Source organism: Oryx dammah, unplaced genomic scaffold (assembly GCF_014754425.2).
Source record: "Oryx dammah isolate SB20612 unplaced genomic scaffold, SCBI_Odam_1.1 HiC_scaffold_24, whole genome shotgun sequence".
Classification (NCBI taxonomy): Eukaryota; Metazoa; Chordata; class Mammalia; order Artiodactyla; family Bovidae; genus Oryx; species Oryx dammah.
The window spans coordinates 69,630,710-69,652,102 of record NW_024070208.1 but is presented as its reverse complement, the minus strand read 5'-3'; the positions used below and the strand labels follow the sequence as shown (position 1 = coordinate 69,652,102).

Below are 21,393 nucleotides of genomic sequence, written 5' to 3'. Positions count from 1 at the left end.
TAATATGCTGTTTAGGTTGGTCATAACTATACTCCTAAGGAGTAAGTGTCTTAATTTCATGGCTGCAGTCATCATCTGCAGTGATTTTGGAGCCCAGAAAAATAAAGTCTCTCATTGTTTTCACTGTTTCTCCATCTATTTCCCATGAAGTGATGGGACCAGATGCCATGCATTTAATTTTCTAAATGTTGAACTTTAAGCCATCTTTTTCACTCTTCTCTTTCACTTTCATCAAGAGGCTCTTTAGTTCTTCTTCACTTTCTGACATAATGGTGGTGTCATCTGCATATCTGAGGCTATTGATATTTCTCACAGCAATCTTGATTCCAGCTTGCGCTTCCTCCAGCCCAGTGTTTCTTATGATGTAATCTGCTAGAAGTTAAATAAGCAGGGTGACAATATACAACCTTGACGTACTCCTTTTCCTATTTGGAAGCAGTCTCGTTCCATGTCCAGTTCTAACTGTTGCTTCCTGACCTGCATACAGATTTCTCAAGAGGCAGGTCAGGTGGTCTGGTATTCCCATCTCTTTCAGAATTTTCCACAGTTTATTGTGATCCACACAGTCAAAGGCTTTGGCATAGTCAATAAAGCAGAAATAGATGTTTTTTTTCTGTAACTCCCTTGCTTTTTCAATGATTCATTGAATGTTGGAAATTTGATCTCTGGTTCCTCTGCCTTTTCTAAATCCAGTTTGAACACCTGGAAGTTCACAGAAGAACTGTACAAAAAAGATCTTCACGACCCAGATAACCACAATGGTGTGATCATTCACCTAGAGCCAGACACCCTGGAATGTGAAGTCAAGTGGGCCTTAGAAAGCATCACTACAAATAAAGCTAGTGGAGGTGATGGAATTCCAGTTGAACTATTTCAAATCCTAAATGGTGATGCTGTGAAAGTGGCGCATTGAATATGCCAGCAAATTTGGAAAACTCAGCAGTGGCCACAGGGACTGAAAAAAGGTCAGTTTTCATTCCAATCCCTAAGAAAGGCAATGTCAAAGAATGCTGGGTCTTATGGTGGTTTTATTCCTAGTTTTCTAAGGAATCTCCATACCATCTTCTATAGTGACTGTACCAATTTACATTCCCACCAACAGTGCAAGAGCGTTCCCTTTTCTCCACACACTGTCCAGCATTTATTGTTTGTAGACTTTTTGATAACGGCCATGCTCACTGGCCATCTGAATGCAGAGTTACAAAGAATAGCAAAGAGAGATAAGAAAGCGTTCCTTAGCAAGCAATGCAAAGAAATCAAGGAAAACAATAGAATGGGAAAGAGAAGAGATCTCTTCAAGAAAATTAGAGATACCAAGGGAACATTTCATGAAAAGATGGGCTCATTAAAGGACAGAAATGGTATGGACCTAACAGAAGCAGAAGATATTAAGAAAAGGTGGCAAGAATACACAGAAGAACTGTACAAAAAAGATCTTCATGACCCAGATAATCATGATGCTATGATCACTCACCTAGGGCCAGACATCCTGGGATGTGAAGTCAGGTGGGCCTTAGAAAACATCACTATGAACAAAGCTAGTGGAGGTGATGGAATTCCAGTTGAGCTATTTCAAATCCTGAAAGATGATGCTGTGAAAGTGCTACACTCAATATGCCAGCAAATTTGGAAAACGCAGCAGTGGCCACAGAACTGGAAAAGGTCAGTTTTCATTCCAATCCCTAAGAAAGGCAATGCCAAAGAATGCTCAAACTACTGCATTATTGCACTCATCTCACACACTAGTAAAGTAATGCTCAAAATTCTCCAAGCCAGGCTTCAGCAATACGTGAACCGTGAACTTCCTTATGTTCAAGCTGGTTTTAGAAAAGGAAGAGGAACCAGAGATCAAATTGCCAACATCTGCTGGATCATGGAAAAAGCAAGAGAGTTCCAGAAAAACATCTACTTCTGCTTCATTGACTATGCCAAAGCCTTTGATTGTGTGGATCACAATGAACTGTGGAAAATTCTGAGAGAGATGGGAATACCAGACCATCTCACCTGCCTCCTGAGAAACCTGTACGGAGGTCAAGAAGCAAAAGTTAGAACTGGACACAGAACAGGGACTGGTTCCAACTTGGGAAAGGAGTGCCTCAGGACTGTATATCGTCACCCTGCTTATTTAACTATATTCAGAGTACATCATGTGAAATGCCAGGCTGGATGAAGCACAAGATGGAATCAAGATTGCTGGGAGAATTATCAATAACCTCAGATATGGAGATAACACCACCCTTATGGCAGAAAATGAAAAGGAACTAAAGAGGCTCTTGATAAAGGTGAAAGAGGAGAGTGAAAAAAATTAAAAATTTTTCACTTAAACTCAGGGCTTAAAACTCAACATTCAAAAAACAAAGGTCATGGCACCTGGTCCCATTACTTTATGGCAAATAGATGGGAGACAATGAAAACAGTGACACACTTTATTTTCATGGGCTCCAAAATCACCATGGACAGTGACTGCAGCCATGAAATTAAAAGATGCTTGCTCCTTGGAAGAAAATCTATGACATACCTAGACAGTGTATTAAAAAGAAGAGACATAACTTTGACAACAAAGGTCTGCCTAGCCAAAACTATGGTTTTTCCAACAGTCATGTATGGATGTGAGTGTTGGGGGCATAAAGAAGGCTGAGCGCTGAAAAAATGATACTTTTCAACTGTAGTGTTGGAGAAGACTCTCAAGAGTCCCTTGGACTGCAAGAAGATCAAACCAGTCGATCCTAAAGGAAATCAGTCCTGATTATTCATTAGAACGACTGATGCTGAAGCTGAAACTCCAAAACTTTGGCTGCCTGATGTGAAGAACTGACTCATTGGAAAAGATCCTGATGCTGGGAAAGATTGAAGGCAGGAGGAGAAGGGGACTACAGAGGATGACATGGTTGGATGGCATCACCAACTGGATGGACATGTGTTTGAGTAAGCTCTGGGAGTTGGTGATAGACAGGAAGCCTGGCATGCTGCGGTCCATGGGGTCACAAAGAGTCAGGCATGAGTGAATGACTGAACAGCAACAACAATATTGTCTTCCATAATGGCTGTATCAGTTTACATTCTCACCAACAGTGCAACAGGGTTCCCTTTTCTCCACACCCTCTCCAGCATTTATCATTTGTGGACTTTTGGATGATGGCCATTCTGACCAACTTGAGATGACACCTCATTTTGGTTTTGATTTCCTTTTCTCTAATAATGACTGAAGGTGAGCATCTTTCCATGTGTTTATTAGCCATTTATATATCTTCTTTAGAGAAATGTCTGTTTATGTCTTTAGTCCACTTTCTGATTAGGTTCTTTGCTTTTTTGGTATTAAGCTAAATGAGCTGCTTGTATATTTTGGAGGTTAATTCTTGGTCAGTTGTTCTAGCTCGAAGGATTTGAGCATATATTTGCTAGCATATGACATGAGTGCAATAGTACCATAGTTTGACCATTCTTTAGCATTGCCCTTATTTAGGATTGGAATGAAAACTAATCCCATGGGATACAATCTATTAAAATGCAGTTGCAAAAAAAAAAGAAAGGAAAGGAAAATACTTCCAGAACCCAGAACTTGATTTTATAATAGCTTTGTACTCAACAACCTCTTAATAAATTTCCACTCAAAGTGTACTTGGAAGCTTGTCATCTTTTTTCCTAAATATTAGAGTTTCACCTGAGGGAGAAATTTCTGAAAATTAATCCTGGTTACCAAGAATGAAAAAAACATTCAACAGGTCACAGTTAGTTTCATAACAACATTATTTATGAAGGAAACATCATGGCTTTTGTTCAGCCTACTGTCAAAACATTTGTAACATGCTTCTAAAAGGCCCAGAGAGAAGCATGTGTAGAGATTACCAAGGGCAACAACGAAAGTTCTGGCTTCCCTCTTCTTTCCCTAACACACTTTCTGAGATGAGCTTTAGCACCTAGACTGTCCTTGGTGGCTCAAGAAAGCATTTCAGTATCATCAAGAGTCTGGATACTGAGCTGAGTTTGCTGTAAGCTTAGAGATGATAGTTTAAAAAAAATCAGTTTTATTTCCTAAATTCCTCTCACATTCCCACTGGTGTGATATCATTTTGAAAACATTTCATCTTTAAGTTCCAGAACAGTTTTTAGAAATTTTTTGAAAATAAGGGCAACAACTTATATAATTGACTATGAAAAAGAAATACACCACAGGGTTATGCTTATAAGTGTCTGTGTTGTGTGTACATGTGAATTGAGATCTCCAATCTACAGCTGTATTAAATTTTGGATCTGTATCTTTTCTATATGGAATCATAGAATATTGACATGACATTAAAAAAAAAAAAGAATCAATCCATTGTATGCAATTATTTACATTTTCAAATACCTTGAAGACAGGGACTTTTTCTCTAGTGCTTGGGTCCACAAATAACAACTAGTAGATGACCAATAGAGTGAAAAGGTCCCCACTTCTTACATGTTAAAACCTGAGGCCAAGAGAAGAAAAATGACTGGCACAGCTCTTCCAAAGCTATGTTTCAGTAGAACTGGGACGTCACAGCATCTTCACCTACATCCCAACTCTCTGTCCAATAATAGATTTTAAATGTCTACTGATGTTTTAAAATGGATAAATTCCAAAAGACTGCAAAACCAATACAATATTGTAAAGTAAAAAATAATAATAATAATAAATTTTAAAAAATAAAAAAATAATAAAATGGATGAATTCCTCCTCTTTACTTCATAAAGGCCTAAGTTTGTGAGGTAAAGCTAATTTCAGATATCAAATATTTAACCCACATAACTTCTTTAAAGCATAAATAACCCCCAGGGAAATGTATTAGTTGTTTAACAGTTTCAGTTCCTTGATTGACAGACAACAGAACTTGGAAGCCTGAATAGTCTGGATCTATGAACTGCAACTTCCAAAGGACAACTATATGTGGTTTGCTCTTCATGCCATCACATACAAGAAAGAAAGTCCACCACAAATAATTTATTATAAATTCTACTTTTGAAAATAAACTATAAAAAGGAGTTTAATTTAACCCATCATTAAAAGAGCAAATAAATAATTTTTGGCCCCTAAACTTTTGGGGCAAACTAGGCCTGTCTTTGCAGTACTTATTTGGGCTTTTATTTTCTTGAAAGAATGAAGCCCTGCTGAGAGATACAAGGAGAAGGAAGCAAGATAAACACGAGTGTGCCGACTGCTCTAAGATGAGCAACCTCAAAGATTTAAACTTGGTCCCAAACCCTTGAAAAATAAATGAATCAGCATGTGGAGAAGCCTAAAGGTCTTGAACATGAAGAGCCTGGTAAACTGTGGTCATGAGCACTCAGAAGCTGTGATGAAAGAAATCCAGTCCCACTTAATGCTCCAAACTTTATGACTGTAGTTTTTGCATTAACTGACAAAGTGGAACAACGTCACAGCCATAATAGCATAGACTCCTCCAATCACTTTCTCTCTACAGTTTCATAGTAAGACGAGATCTGTGTGGGCCTTTGCAGGTTATTATCCTGTGTTTTATCCAGTGCCTGAACTAAACAAGTGCTGAATAAATCTGCACAGGATACTACCCTAAACAGTCTTATTTAATTCTCACAAAAGTCTTATGAAACAAGGAGGGCAGCCATTATTCCCATCTCACAGAAGACAAAGTTCCCAGATACCACGTCATCATCATCACTAAGGTTCATTAGGCACTGACCATGTGCTAAGCCCTCTGAATGTATTAACCTGTTTAATTTCCATGGTATTGTGATATGGTGGATATGAACAGCATCTCTATTTTACAGGTAAGAAAACTAAGACACAGAGATATTAATACATAAATATTAACATAACTACAATCAGCTATCACAATTAGGAACTAGCACTGGGACTGAACTTAGAAAGGTGGCTCCAGAGTCCATACTTATATCATGACAATATCATGCCTTGATATTTGACTGCCCAAGTAGTATCCACTTGCTTTGGGCTTGGTCACACGATTAGTTCATGGCCAGTCCAAGACTACTTCCATCCTCCCTCCAGCCCACCTTCCTACCTCAGTAGGTCCTGTCAATCATCACCTGCAAAAACAAAGCTGCCCTGGGCCTCAGCACAAGTCTAATTAACTGGACAGAGTGAGCATGTCCAATTAACTGATGAAATAACTCTTCATAGAAACCCAAGTCAGGAGGATACATTCCAAAGACAGGTGAAAGGCATCAAGGTGGAGGCATCAACCACTGGTAAACCTCCAGGGACACTCATATTCGAAACTTACTATTGAAGATTCACCTGTTAGATAACACAAAGCCTCTTATATGTAATTGGAAGTCATTACCTTCTTAGGAAAACCTCATAGTTGGAGAACATGCCACAGCTGTGTGATTCCAGGAATGAAAGGGCAATGAAAGAAAGAAACATACAGCCTGTGTTCTACAGGGAGATTACTTACAGGAAGGTTCTTCATATGGGACAACCTAAAAAAATCACTGCAGATGGTGACTGCAGCCATGAAATTAAAAGACACTTACTCCTTGGAAGAAAAGTTGTGACCAACCTAGATAGCATATTCAAAAGCAAAGACATTACTTTGCCAAAAAAGGTCCTTCTAGTCAAGGCTATGGTTTTTCCAGTGGTCATGTGTGGATGTGAGAGTTGGACTGTGAAGAAAGCTGAGCACTGAAGAATTGATGATTTTGAACTGTGGTGTTGGAGAAGGCTCTTGAGAGTCCCTTGGACTGCAAGGAGATCCAACCAGTCCATTCTGAAGGAGATCAGCCCTGGGATTTCTTTGGAAGGAATGATGCTAAAGCTGAAACTCCAGTACTTTGGCCACCTCATGAGAAGAGTTGACTCATTGGAAAAGACTCTGATGCTGGGAGGGATTGGGGGGAGGAGGAGAAGGAGACGACAGAGGATGAGATGGCTGGATGGCATCACTGACTTGATGGACGTGAGTCTGAGTGAACGCTGGGAGTTGGTGATGGACAGGGAGGCCTGGCGTGCTGCAATTCATGGGGTCGCAAAGAGTCAGACATGACTGAGCGACTGAACTGACTGAACTGAACTGAACTTAATGCTATTTAAGAGTCCATGTTTTAGCAACTAGTCTAGGACATTTAAATATGTTTACATCAAATATAGGGTGTTTCCCTCTTACACTGTTGGTGGGAATGCTAACTAGTACAGCCACTATGGAAAACGGTGTGGCGATTCCTTTAAAAACTGGAAATAGAATTGCCATATGACTCAACAATCCCACTGCTGGGCATACACACTGAGGAAACCAGAACTGAAAGAGACACAAGCACCCCAATGTTCTTTACAGAACTGTTTACAATACCTAGGACACGAAAGCAACCTAGATGTTCATCGACAGACAAATGGATAAGGAAGTTATGATACATATACACAATGGAATATTACTCAGCTCTAAAAAAATGCATTTTAGTCAGTTCAAAAGAGGTGGATGAAACTGGAGTCTGTTATACAGAGTGAAGTAAGTCAGAAAGAGAAACACCAATATAGAATATTAACGCATATATATGGAATTTAGAAAGATGGTAACTCCCAGAGTTGGTGATGGACAGGGAGGCCTGGCGTGCTGCAATTCATGGGGTCGCAAAGAGTCAGACATGACTGAGTGACTGAACTGACTGAACTGAATGACAATCCTGTATGCAAGGCAGCAAAAGAAACAGAGAGCCTGTAAAGAACAGGCTCTTGGACTATGTGGGAGAAGGCAAGGGTAGGATGATCTGAGAAAATAGAATTAAAACATGCATATTACCATATGTAAAATAGATGGCCAGTGCAAGTTCAATGAATGAAGCAGGGCACTCAAGCCTGTACTCTGGGACAATCCTGAGAGATGGGGTGGAGAGGGAGGTGGGAGGGGGGTCAGGATGAAGGGACAATTGTGCAGTCATGGCTGATTTATGTTGATGTATGGCAAGACCACCACAATATTGTAAATTAATTATCCTCCAGTTAAAATAAATACATTTTTAAAACAAATATATGGTGTTTCATAAACCACACAACAAATGGATTCCTAAATCATTCTACTAAGTGAACATTCATTTATCTTCTCCCACACACATAAATGAAAAGTTTATATACACCTATATTCAAATTTTCTCTAGTAAGAGAAAAATATCAGTGAAGATTTTTGTAGAAAATGAATCGACACACACAGTGATTTCTTCCAAGCATCTCTTCCATTTTCAAATACCAGAACATGGCAAAGGGCTAAATGTGTTAAGATATATTTACTGAGAAAATTGGTGTCTGACTTACCTGCTGGATTTCTATCAAAGAACAATACCGGAACTCTCAAAATGGACTTCAACATTTTGTTGTGCAAAGTTTGTGAAGAATTAACAAGGATATACAATGCCAACAGAGATCTTGTGACACCAAGAAGGAGACTAGATCCAGTTAAACCTGAAATAATGAAATGTCACTTATAACACAAAATTTCTGCCTTTTCTTCAATGATACTGAAGTACAGCACGCAGTTTATAAAGATAATACGTATTTTCCACTATAAAAGAATTTACATATAAATTTTGTATATAGAATGTGAAATAAATAAGGTTAGATACATATATAGAATGGATTCTGTAAGAGCTTAATGCATTCACAAGATACCTTAAAAAGAATATGAAAATCAGTATTTTCCTTTCACTAAACAGAAACCATGTGTGAATAAAAAATGAAGTGTAAACTACAATTTCATTCTAGGCTTTCCAAACTCAATTTGCAAGGTTTATTCAGACAGAACTGGAAAAATTCAAACCACAGGGTGGGAATCCATTTCTAATCCCCTTGTCCATCCATATAATAAGATTTAGATACAGCAACCCATTAGAATAGACAGTAGCACATGTTTCCAGTGGCTGATTTTCTGAATATTCAATTCTAGTTTAACTTCCAAAATCCAGTACAGAGCAAATTAAGAGTCTTCATTCACCTTCTAGTAGATTTTTTAAATAATTATTCCAGTTAATAAAGTAAATGTAACTCAGACTCTTATTTGTTGAGGTATCTCTGAATTTCTCCTGGAAGCCCTAGTTGTGCATGCAGGCTCCTTGTAAGCACCTTAGACTCTAGTATAATAGACCAGATGATTCGGCTTTACCTGAAAAAATTCCTAAGTACCAGTCCAGATCAAGCATCTCCGTTATATTTCCTTTTTTATATGCCATGATATTCAGAGTATGCTGTTCATTTGCCCTATGGAACAGGGAAGAAAAAAATATTATGCTATAGATAGAATGTACATATATACCAGAAAAAAATTAACCTTGATTTAGGAGATGAATTTAATGCTAGATAATGGTTCCAACCTCTAAGGACCCTATGTCTCTCTACCTTATAGAGATACCATTTGAATCACAACTTTCAGTTCTCAAAAATGTCTGTGAGAAAGCTTCTGAGAGAGTGAGACATGGAGAGAGACCATGGGAGGGTCACAGTCCAGCAGGAACTGTCATTTTTCTTCAGGGAAACTACATGAGGGTCAGAAGAGGAGGCTGAACAACCCCACCCCTCCCCCTGACCCTGTGGGAAGGTGAGGCTCCATGTAGCCTTCACAGCACTTTGGGTCAGAGCAGGAATCACTCACCAGTTTAAAAGCCACCAATCCTGCAGGATGTAGGCAACCTGGAGCAGGAAACAACAATCATTCACACACTGACGTTACTGAGCCCTCACACCCCGCTCACCAGGATGGAGGAAGGAAAGGTTCCAGAATAGGGAGACGGTCCTTCTGACTCAGGTCTGTGCCAAGCCCCACATCCCAGGTGATGTACATGTTATATTTTAATATCTCTAAAAGGCATTCTTTTTTTTTTTTTCTAGAATCTGTCACAAACACACATCAATAAGCCTCACTTATTTTGTTACCCAAAGATAGCATATTTGAATGCAAATCCAAGTACATGTCAAAAAAAAGTAGGAGTATAAATGCTCAGGGTTTTGAAGGAAGACTCTTGACAGGTACTGTGATGGTCAGTTTTCTGTGCCAGCTTGGCCATTCCAGTCTCTGGTCATTCAATCAAACACTCCTCTAGATATTAATGTGAAGGTATTTTTTGTGGATCATGGTTCCTATCTATAATTAGTCAACTTGAGTAAAAATAACCATCAACAATGTGGCAGGCCCCATCCAGTCAGTCGAAGGCTGTAAGAGCACAACCTGAAGCTTCCCGGAGGAGGAAGAAATTCTGCCTTAAGACTGCAGCTCCTGCCTGAGGTTCCAGCCTGCAGGCCTGCTCTTCTGCTTTCAGATTCACACAGGTAGATCCCACAGCTTCATGAGCCAGTTTTTTTAAAATAAAATTAAATAAATAGATACAGTAGTATCAAATAGTATGTGAATATCAAGCTAAGGGCACACACCAAAACAAATTTCCTTACGTACCTGAGCTGCTATGCATACTAGAATAAGGAAAATGATGACAGACCAGTGAGCACCAGCTCTGAAGTAATTCTTGTAGGTCTTAAAACCAACTTTTCCTTCTAAACGTCTCTCCTTAGATAGTGTAGTATCCTGTATATTCTCAGTCTTGGAGGGAAAAATGGCAGTGAAAGACAAAATTTTAAATAATGAACTACAAAACTACAAAAGTTCAACAATGCCCTAAATTGCAATTCTGTGGCAAAAACAGACACACCTCACATGCTGGTAGGAGTGCAAGATGGTCCATCTCCTATGGACAGGGTATGGAAATACCTAACCAAACCATATATGCATTGACTCTTGGACCCAGCCATACTACTTCTAGTAATCTATTAGAAATAAGGAAATATCATTTGCACAAGGTTATTCATTGTTGTGTGGCTTTGCTTAAAGTAGCAGTGCTGCGTTATGATCTAGATGTTTGGGACAGGGGTACGGGGGGAAAGGGAGTCCAAGAGGGAGGGGATATATGTATACATATAGCAGATTCATTTCATTGCACAACGGAAAGCAACACAACATTATAAAGCAGTTATACTCCAATTAAAAAATAAATTATATGACTAAAGAATAAAAATAGGATATTATGACTTTCGGCACACTCAAAACATATCCAATTCAAATATGAATGCAGAAGTTTGTTCCAAAATAACACACAAAATGATATGCAGTTAATGTATCCCTCTAGATGACTTGTGTCATTCAAACATAAAACATAGCTGGTCCTCAAAATACTAGTCAAATACAGTAAGCTGAGTTCACACAACAAGTTGGAGTAAAGTGAGTTTGGATAGCAGGAGGACAACATATGATCTGAATCTACATGGTTCCTGAATTTCAGTAATTCTTGTGTGTGGAATGTGATGGACTAATCAGTGTCTGCTGTGTGTCAGGTCCTTAGCACATGTTATCTCTGGTCTATCACAAACCTTCTGACACCAAGGCAAAATATGACAATCAGTCATCTGCTGTGCCAGAACGTTCTAATATGTAGGGAAAATAGCTGATTTAATGTGATCACAGCAGGATTTGATAGGAGAGGGTCTTCATAGTAAGCCTCTGGTTGTAAAAGGGAAGCTGGGAGCCATTATAAACATACGCCCAGAAATTCATAGCAGTGTACCCACTACTGATCTTGATAAGATTCATCATCCTATACCCAAAGGAGAACCCTGATCAGAAAGCAATTTAATTCTACCAATTCCTGGAATAAGGCCCTGGAAACTTATTTTTACTTTGAGACAAAGATATCATGAAAGGAGAAGACTGAATAGCCATCAAAAGTGGACAGACCAGGATGTTGCAGAATGAGAAACTCACATCTTGGTCTTCTGCAGCTGCATCTTTCAACAAGGGTGTGGAAGACTGTTGAGACTGAACTGAAGATTCGGAAGATGTCTGAGTCCTCATAGTAGGAGATTCAGGAACTGGAGATGGTTCAGCCTCCTCATTCTCCTTCTTTAAAAGGGAAGCAAAATCTACCCCAGATTTCAGTAACTCAGCATAAGTCCCTTTTTGCACCATTTCACCCTAAAATAAAAATTTTAAACTTGAGAGGAATGTACTTGCATTAGATAATACTAATCTAATTTAAATACTAATTAAGAAAAGTTAACTGGTATTAAACTATAACTTTTTTAAGAAAATATTTTTTAGGTCTGGAATTATGGTTCACAAATCTATTTCAGTACAAGGCTTCTGTCCTCTGCCAAACCAAATACTGTGTAAGGTGCAGGCAGATGTGAAAGAAATGTGTACTTATATGTTAAAAATGAAGGCCATTGAGATAACTACTGTGGGCACTTAGGGAAGCAAAAACTATAGATGTCAGTGGAAGTATCAGTAGTTTTTTTTTAGACAACTCAGATAAACTTAATGTGACAAACAGAATTTTTAAAAACAGTCAATTGGAGAAGATATTCCAGGAAACAAACTTAAGACTGACACAGAGATGGGCACAAGCACATCTGCATAGGTAAGAGTCACTCATCAAATCTTTGCTGACCATGTCACTTTCACAGGAGCATGTGTTCAGCTGGGACAAGACCTGTAAGAAGTAGCACTGGACAGAGAATCCATGAGCTGTGTCTTCACTGTCTTTATAACTTCCCAACAAACTCAGAAAGTTCCCAACTGAAAATTCAATATTCTTTCTGTTCAAGTCATTAAACAAGAAGGCCATGAGACTGGAGTGGTTCTAAAGCCTTGGCAGCAAACCAAAACCTAACCCAGAATCAGTGAGCTCAAATTTGAGAGGAGAACTTAAAAACAACCAATCACAAGCAGAAAACCAGGCCTCCTCAGATCAGGCAACTGCTTAAGCCACTGCCAATCTAATCAAGTTCATTGAAAATACATGACAGTTTACTTCAGTTTCCCTTCCTCCAGTTCAATTCAGTTCAGTCACTCAGTCATGTCTGACTCTCCACAACCTCACTTCCCTATCCATCACCAACTCCCGGAGTTTACCCAAACTCACGTCCACTGAGTCAGTGATGCCATCCAACCATCACATCCTCTGTTGTCACCTTCTCTTCCCACCTTCAATCTTTATCAGAATCAAGGCCATTTCCAATGAGTCAGTTCTTCATATCAGGAGGCCAAAGTATCGGAGCTTCAGCTTCAGTACCATTCCTTCCTTCAGGACTGATTACCTTGAAGACTGACTGGTTGGATCTCCTTGTAGTTCAACGGACTCTCAAGAGTCTTCTCTAACATCATAGTTCAAAAGCATCAATTCTTCAGTGCTAGGCTTTCTTTATGGTCCAACTCTCACATCCGTACATGACTACTGGAAAAACCGTAGCTTTGACTAGATGGACGTTTGTTGGCAAAGTAATGTCTCTGCTTTTTAAAATGCTATCTAGGTTGCTCACAGCTTTTCTTCCAAAGAGCAAGCGTATTTTAATTTCATGGGTGCAGTCACCATCTGCAGTGATTTTGGAGCCAAAAAAAAATAAAGTCTGTCACTGTTTCCTTTGTTTCCCCGTCTATTTGCCGTAAAGTGATGGGACTGGATGCCATGGTCTTCGTTTTTTGAATGTTGAGTTTTAAGCCAGCTTTTTCACTCTCCTCTTTCACTTTCATCAAGAGACTGACTCTTTAGTTCTTCTTTGCTTTCTGCCATACGGGTAGTATTATCTGCATATCTGAAGTTATTGATAAATCTCCTGGCAATCTTGATTCCAGTTTGTGCTTCATCCAGCCCAGTATTTCACATGATGTACTCTGCATAGAAGTTAAATATATAAGGTGACAATATAAAGTCTTGACGTACTCCATTCCTCATTTGGAACCAGTCTGCTGTTCTGTGTCTGGTTCTGTTTCTTCTTCATCTGCATATAGATTTCTCAGGAGGCAGGTAAGATGGTCTGGTATTTCCATCTCTTGAAGAATTTTCCACAGTTTGTTGTGATCTACACAAAGGCTTTAGCATAGTCAATACAGCAGAAGTAAATGTTTTTCTGGAACTCTCTTGCTTTTTCTGTGATCCAACAGATGTTGGCAATTTGATCTCTGATTCCTCTGCCTTTTCTAAATACAGCATGAACATCTGAAAGTTCTCAGTTCGTGTACTGTTGAAGCCTAGATTGGAGAATTTTGAGCATTACTTTGCTAGAGTATGAGATAAGTGCAATTATGTGGTAGTTTGAATATTCTTTGCATTGCCTTTCTTTGGGATTGGAATGATAACTGACCCTTTCCAGTCCTGTGGCCACTGCTGAGTTTTACAAATTTGCTGGCATACTGCGTGCAGCACTTTCACAGCATCATCTTTCAGGATTTGAAATAGCTCACCTGGAATTCCATCACCACCACTAGCTTTGTTCACAGTAAGGCTTTCTAAGGCCCACTTGACTTCACACTCCAGGCTGTCTGGCTCTAGGTGAGTGATCACATCATCATGATTATCTGGGTCATGAATATCTTTTTTATATAGTTCTTCTGTGTACTCTTGCCACCTCTTCTTAATGTCTTCTGCTTCTATTCGGTACATACCATTTCTGTCATTTATTGAACCCATCTTTGCATGAAATGTTCCCTTGGTATCTCTAATTTTCTTGAAGAGATTCCTAGTCTTCCCCATTCTATTGTTTTCCTCTGTTTCTTTGCACTCATCACTGAGGAAGTCTTTCTATCTCTCCTTGCTATTCTTTGGAACTTTCATATGTAGATGCTTTCACTATTTTCTAACCCCATGAAACAAGGCACAGCTAATTCACTCAGCGGCAAACAAAACATGAGGCCAAAATTTCAGGATGCCAAACCAATCAAAGGAGGGCATCTGGGTTCAGTTCAGTTCAGTTCAGTCGCTCAGTCGTGTCCGACTCTTTGCGACCCCATGAATTGCAGCACTCCAGGCCTCCCTGTCCATCACCAACTCCCGGAGTTCACTCAGACTCACATCCATCGAGTCGGTGATGCCATCCAGCCATCTCATCCTCTGTCGTCCCCTTCTCCTCCTGCCCCCAATCCCTCCCAGCGTCAGAGTCTTTTCCGATGAGTCAACTCTTCTCATGAGGTGGCCAAAGTACCGGAGTTTCAGCTTTAGCATCATTCCTTCCAAAGAAATCCCAGGGCTGATCTGCTTCAGAATGGACCGGTTGGATCTCCTTGCAGTCCAAGGGACTCTCAAGAGTCTTCTCCAACACCACAGTTCAAAAGCATCAATTCTTCAGCGTTCAGCCTTCTTCACAGTCCAACTCACATCCATACATGACCACAGGAAAAACCATAGCCTTGACTAGATGGACATTTGTTGGCAAAGTAATGTCTCTGCTTTTGAATATGCTATCTAGGTTGCTCATAACTTTCCTTCCAAGGAGTAAGTGTCTTTTAATTTCATGGCTGCAGTCACCATCTGCAGTGATTTTGGAGCCCCCAAAAAATAAAGTCTGACACTGTTTCCACTGTTTCCCCATCTATTTCCCATGAAGTGATAGGACCAGATGCCATGATCTTCGTTTTCTGAATGTTGAGCTTTAAGCCAACTTTTTCACTCTCCTCTTTCACTTTCATCAAGAGGCTTTTTAGTTCCTCTTCACTTTCTGCCATAAGGGTGGTGTCATCTGCATATCTGAGGTTATTGATATTTCTCCTGGCAATCTTGATTCCAGTTTGTGTTTCTTGCAGTCCAGCGTTTCTCATGATGTACTCTGCATAGAAGTTAAATAAGCAGGGTGACAATATACAGCCTTGATGCATTCCTTTCCCTATTTGGAACCAGTCTGTTGTTCCATGTGCAGTTCTAAGTGTTGCTTCCTGACCTGCATACAGATTTCTCAAGAGGCAGGTCAGGTGGTCTGGTATTCCCATCTCTTTCAGAATTTTCCACAGTTTATTGTGATCCACACAATCAAAGGCTTTGGCATAGTCAATAAAGCAGAAATAGATGTTTTTCTGGAGCTCTCTTGCTTTTTCCATGATCCAGCAGATGTTGGCAATTTGATCTCTGGTTCCTCTGCCTTTTCTAAAACCAGCTTGAACATCAGGAAGTTCACAGTTCACGTATTGCTGAAGCATCTCATTAAGGCAGATCAAATAGAAGAAAGTACACCATGGCCCTAACTTTGACCCCTCTCATCCCCTGAGGTGGTCCCCTGGAAGAAACCCTATAAAACCTTTGGGAACCATCTGATACTGAAGAATTAGAATTTTATTCAAGAGATCTTGTGTCTTGTGCCACCTGAGAGACAAAATGCATACACCTTATTTAATGAAATTACCACTTTCTACTTAGTATCTGTAAGCTGCACAAGGAAATTACTACTGGTACAAAGACAATAATTTCACTCAGCAGCCTAGCCCTGACAATTCCAAGGGGACAAGGGGGCATGCCATCCCCCCTCTGATGTGAGAGAGGGATCAGACAGAAAGGATGGACCCCAACTCATCCAGGGATGCTCCCTAGTGGACAAATTTTTGCTCTAAAATTGAGGATGATATTCTCAAAAGAAGCAATAAGGCGGCCCCAAAATATCTAGGGACTGGCTAAATATGTTATTGTGCCTCTCACTATTCTGTACTCAATACTGCCAATACATACTAGTATCACCTGCTCTGTGGGTTTCCCTGGTGGCTCAGCAGGTAATGAATCCTCCTGCAATGCAGGAGACCCTGGTTCAGTCCCTGGGTTGGGATCCAGTATCCCCTGGAGAAGGGATGGGCTACCCACTCCAGTATTCTTGGACTTCTCTGATGGCATAGATGGTAAAGAATCTGCCTGCAATGCAAAAGACCTGGGTTTGATCCCTGGGATAGGAAGATCCCCTGGAGGAGGGAATGGCAACCCACTCCAGTATTCTTGCCTGGAGAATCCCCATGGACAGAGGAGTCTGGGGTCACAAAGAGGTGGACATGACTGAGTGACTAAGCACAGCACATCATCTGCTCTGCACATGAAGTTAGCTGGTCTCAAGCTTAAGAAATCTGAGCTCCACATTCCTGGAGGATTGGAGAACAGTCTATACATGGAATTGCTTTGAGAGGTAGAGATGCTATATTTTAATAATCTTTCTTAGAGCAGAAATTCATTTGATAAGTGAGAGATTTGGCCATGGGTCTGTTGAAAGAGACAAGGGTTAACAACAGAGGTGTTGAGGCACAGACACAGACAAACCAAGGGGTGAGACATCAAACAATTACCAAGTCTGAAAAATTCTCACTAATCTCCAACCCACTCCCAATCATGTGAGGTATCGTGCACTGAATGTGTTAGTTGCTCAGTCGTGCCTGACTCCCTGTGACCCCGTGGACTGCAATCCACCAGGTTCCTCTGTTCATGAGATTTTCCAGGCAAGGATATCGGAGTGGGTTGCCATTTCCTTCTCCATGGTGGCCCCTTAAAAAGGTGTGTTCATGCCCTAAACATGAAATCTGTGAACTGACCTTATTTGGAAGCAGGGCCTTTGCAGATGCAATCAGTCTAAGATGAGGTCACACTGGAGCAGGGTGACCCTAAATCCAATATGACTGATGTCCTTATGAGAACAGAAGAGACTCAGACAAACAAGGGATGATGGCCACGTGGTATCAGAAGCAGAGACTACAATACTGCAGCTGGAAGCCAAAGAATACAAGGAAGGCCGGTGCACACCAGTGGCAGGAAGGAAAGATTCTCCCCTACAGCCTTCAGGGAGAACACAGCCCTGCCAGCACCTGGACTGGGGACTTGTAGCCTCCAGACCAGGGAGACAATAAATCTCTGTTGTTTTGAGGACAGAGAGAATAGACCTGTAGTTCCCAACAGGGAGGGAGCTGGGGAGACTTTGAGTGCGAGGTTTTGGATTAGCAGATGTAAGCATTATATATGGAATTGATAAACAACAAGGTCCTACTGTGTAGCACACAAAGAATTATATTCAGTATCCTATAATAAACCATAATGCAAAAGAATATTTAAAAATAAATATATATATGTATAACTGAATCACTTCACTATACAGCAAAAATTAATACAATATTGTAAATCAACTATATTTCAAGAAAATAAAATAAATTTCTGTTGTTTGAAGTCACCCAGTTTGCAGTACTTTGTTACAGAAGCTCTAGAAACTGATACTCTAGCCTGGGCCCACCCTTCTGTCTTCTCAGCTTTACTAAGACTTCTAACTGCTTCTGCTGTCACCTCTCCAGTGACCATCAGATGAATCTTTTAAATCCCACATCAGACCACATCCTCCTCTGCTCTGGACCATCCAAGGCTTCCACCTCACTTCTGGGTTCACTGCCCACTGCTCAGAGACCTGTTCCCTCCACATCCCCCTGCTCACTGTCCTCAGCCCGCTGGTCTTCCTGCTGTTCCTCCAACCTGCCAGGTCAGCTCCTTCTTTAAGACCCCCTGCCTCAGATTCCCTCTCCCAGGTGCCAGCACGGTCCCCACCTTCATGTCACTCAGACCCTGTGAGGCACCAGCTCCTCAGGGAGGCAGCCAGAATGTCACCTTCTTTGTCACATCTGTCCCCATAAGAACAGGAGCCCCATGTAGGCAGGGCCTTGTCCTCCTGCTGCACAGGCTCCCACGTGTATTGGGCACATAGAGACCTGGGCAGGGAGACCAGCGACTGGCAACACCAGCAGAGTGGGTGTCTCTGACCCAGGTGCTTGGCTACCCAACCTTGCTTCCTGTACTAATGGAAGATGTTCTTCAGGCAAACTGCGCATGACAATCATGTGGATACAAACAGGTCTCAGTAGCTCTAATTTCCAAACAATACAATTTGACTTAAATCCTGGAAAAGGAAAACAAAATGTTCTTAAAAACATTGCATCATTATCCTTAACAATTTCACTAGAACAGTGATGATTCAGTAGCCTTGCGGTTGTACTTCTATACACTTTAAGCTTTATGTGGCTTAAAGTGTAATAGTGACATTTCTACAGGCCTTTGGATTCATCCTCAAATGTAAGAATACCACCAGCTCTGAGAAGAAGGAAGTGTACAACTGAGGGAGAAGAGGGCATTTACCATTAATCCAAGGAGAGACTGTTGAGAGGCCTGGCCTTCAACACACCTGAGTGTCAGCAAGTTCCACAGACTTCTAGAAACTACTTACCTTTTCCAATAGCAGAATCTGACTTGCATCTTTTAGGTACTGCCACTGATGAGTCACTAAGATTGTGATCTTCTCATGCAAAACTTGGCAAATACACCTACAAATGTAAAAGGTACAGTATGTAAAAACATGAATGAGGGTGCTTCCAATTGAAAACACATATTTTGAAAACATAATGAGAGAAAGACAACACAGGAGTTGAAGATCCGTGGTTTAAATACCAAATAAATAATACAAACTAAGTACCAATATAAATCAATAAATCTGACTAGTCCTCAGATTCATCAGCAGCAAACCTGAATCCAGCTCTGTTCAAATATTCTAAAAACCAGTCCAGTGAAGGAGGCACCAACACCTAGTTTTGTTTTTTGGTTTTTGTTTTTTGTTTTTTTTGTTTGTTTGTTTTTTGTTTTCAAAAAACTCATCAATTATTTACATGTTTCATGATGATAAACAACTGACCAATACTGAGATTCCAAAACCTGACTGAACTAAAACACTATTTCATCACTATACAGGAATGGGAGAAGAGAATCTATCTGTACATTTTGCTCAGGCTGTTTTCTAAACGATTATGATTTATAATGTACATAGTAACAACAACAAATTAATAGACTCTTGGTAACCTTTGCCAGAGTGCATTTTCTAGACACTTCTTCCCAAATAGCACTAGATAGAAAATGAATGCTAGTGTGGTCTCCATACATCTATGCAACATTCCATCCCAACCAGGAATTAAACTTTTCATTTGAACCGAAAATTTTCTGAATATGAAAATGAAAGATGAGAGTCCAAATGGCCCAAATCAGAGGAAATCATCCAACAGCTCAAGACACACAATTCTCTTAGCCAAGACCCCCGCCCCAAACTATCCAAACTTGAGTGGTTTTTTATCACAGCAACCCCCTCAAACTGCCCCTACATCTTAAATGCAGACCCCAAGGAACTCAGCCCCAGTCTCTTCCTACAGGGTCCACAACCCCTTCAGAGAAGAAAGTAGCCAGGTCCAAGGCCCCAGTGAGCATGGGCAGGGCTCCAGACAGGTACTCTGAGTGCCCTGCACCCCCACAAAGCAAATCTCAGGAACATGGGCCAGAGCTCAGCCTGCTGAGTGAGTCAGATGGAGAACCTGGAGGCAGTAGACTGTAGCTCGGTTTCATCAGAAGAGCCAATAAACCTCAGTTTCTTCATCTCAGAACAACATCAATGACAATCACGTGTTCTGAGAAGTCTAACCACCAGTCTGCTCAGTAAATGTCAGCTCCCTTCCCCACTCCTCCCTAACCACAGGTAGTCATATGCTTTGGACTCAGAATAGAAAAACTCTGAGGGGACCCTCTGGACTCAGGGTCTGTGATTAGAAAGAAGATCCTGGGATGCAAACACACTCACCATCGTTTCATTAATTCCAAACAGATTTATTTTTACCTTTTGACATGTCTTAGTTCAGCTTTTGTACCTAAGTTTCTTGACTGAGTAACCCCTTCCTCCAGCTAGTACTAAAGTTTTTCATGGAATTGTTGTCAATCAGTCCATAAGTCATGTCCAACTCTCTGTGACCTCATGGACTGCAGCACACCAGGCTTCCCTGTCTTCCACTGTCTCCAGTTTGCTCAAATTCATGTCTATTAAGTCAATGATGCTATCTAACCGTCTCATCCTCTGCTTCCCCCTTCTCCTTTTGCCTTCAATTTTTCCCAGTGTCAGGGTCTTTTCCAATGAGTTGGCTCTTCACATCAGGTGGCCAAAGGATTGGAGCTTCAGCTTCAGCATCTATCCTTCCAATGAATATTCAGGACTGATTTCCTTTAGAACTGACTTGTTTGATCTTTTTGAAGTCCAAGGGACTCTCAAGAGTCTTCTCCATGACCACAGTTTGAAAGCATCAATTCTTTGTGGATCAACTCTCACATCCATATATGACGACTGGAAAAACTATAGCTATGACAATACAGACTTTTGTCCGCAAAGTGATGTCTTTTTTTTTAATACACTGTCTAGGTTTGTCATAGTTTTCCTTCCAAAGAGCAAGTGTCTTTTAATATCATGGCTGCAGTCACTGTACACAGTGATTTTGGAGCCCAGAAAAATAAAATGTCACTGTTTCTACATTTTCCCCTTCTATCTGGCATGAAGTGGTGGGACTGGATGTCATAATCTTAGTTTTTTTTTTATGTTGAGCTTCAAGCCAGCTTTTTCACTCTCTTCTTTCATCCTCAGGTGGCACAGTGATAAAGAATTTGCCTGTCAATGCAGGAGATAGGGGTTCAATTCCTGGGTTGGGAAGATCCCCTGTAGAAAGAAATGGGAACCCATTCCAGTATTCTTGCCTGGAAAACTCCATGGACAAAGGAGATTGGTGGGCTACAGTCCATGGAGTTGCATGACATGGAGTCAGACATGACTGAGAA

The 21,393-nt window shown here is 40.6% G+C and overlaps 1 protein-coding gene across 1 annotated transcript in view; it reads right to left on the bottom strand.

Moving 5' to 3' along the window:
* The window catches only part of LOC120883239 (multidrug resistance-associated protein 4-like), a 236,405-nt gene that overhangs the window by 73,004 nt on the left and 142,008 nt on the right, over positions 1-21,393 (bottom strand). Inside the window, exons 14-19 of the mRNA XM_040267267.1 lie at positions 18,983-19,079; positions 11,748-11,957; positions 10,389-10,532; positions 9,591-9,628; positions 9,105-9,199; positions 8,261-8,407 (exon numbers count right to left, since the gene is read on the bottom strand). Coding sequence (XP_040123201.1) covers positions 8,261-8,407; positions 9,105-9,199; positions 9,591-9,628; positions 10,389-10,532; positions 11,748-11,957; positions 18,983-19,079 — 731 coding nt within the window. The remainder of the gene's footprint in view (positions 1-8,260; positions 8,408-9,104; positions 9,200-9,590; positions 9,629-10,388; positions 10,533-11,747; positions 11,958-18,982; positions 19,080-21,393) is intronic.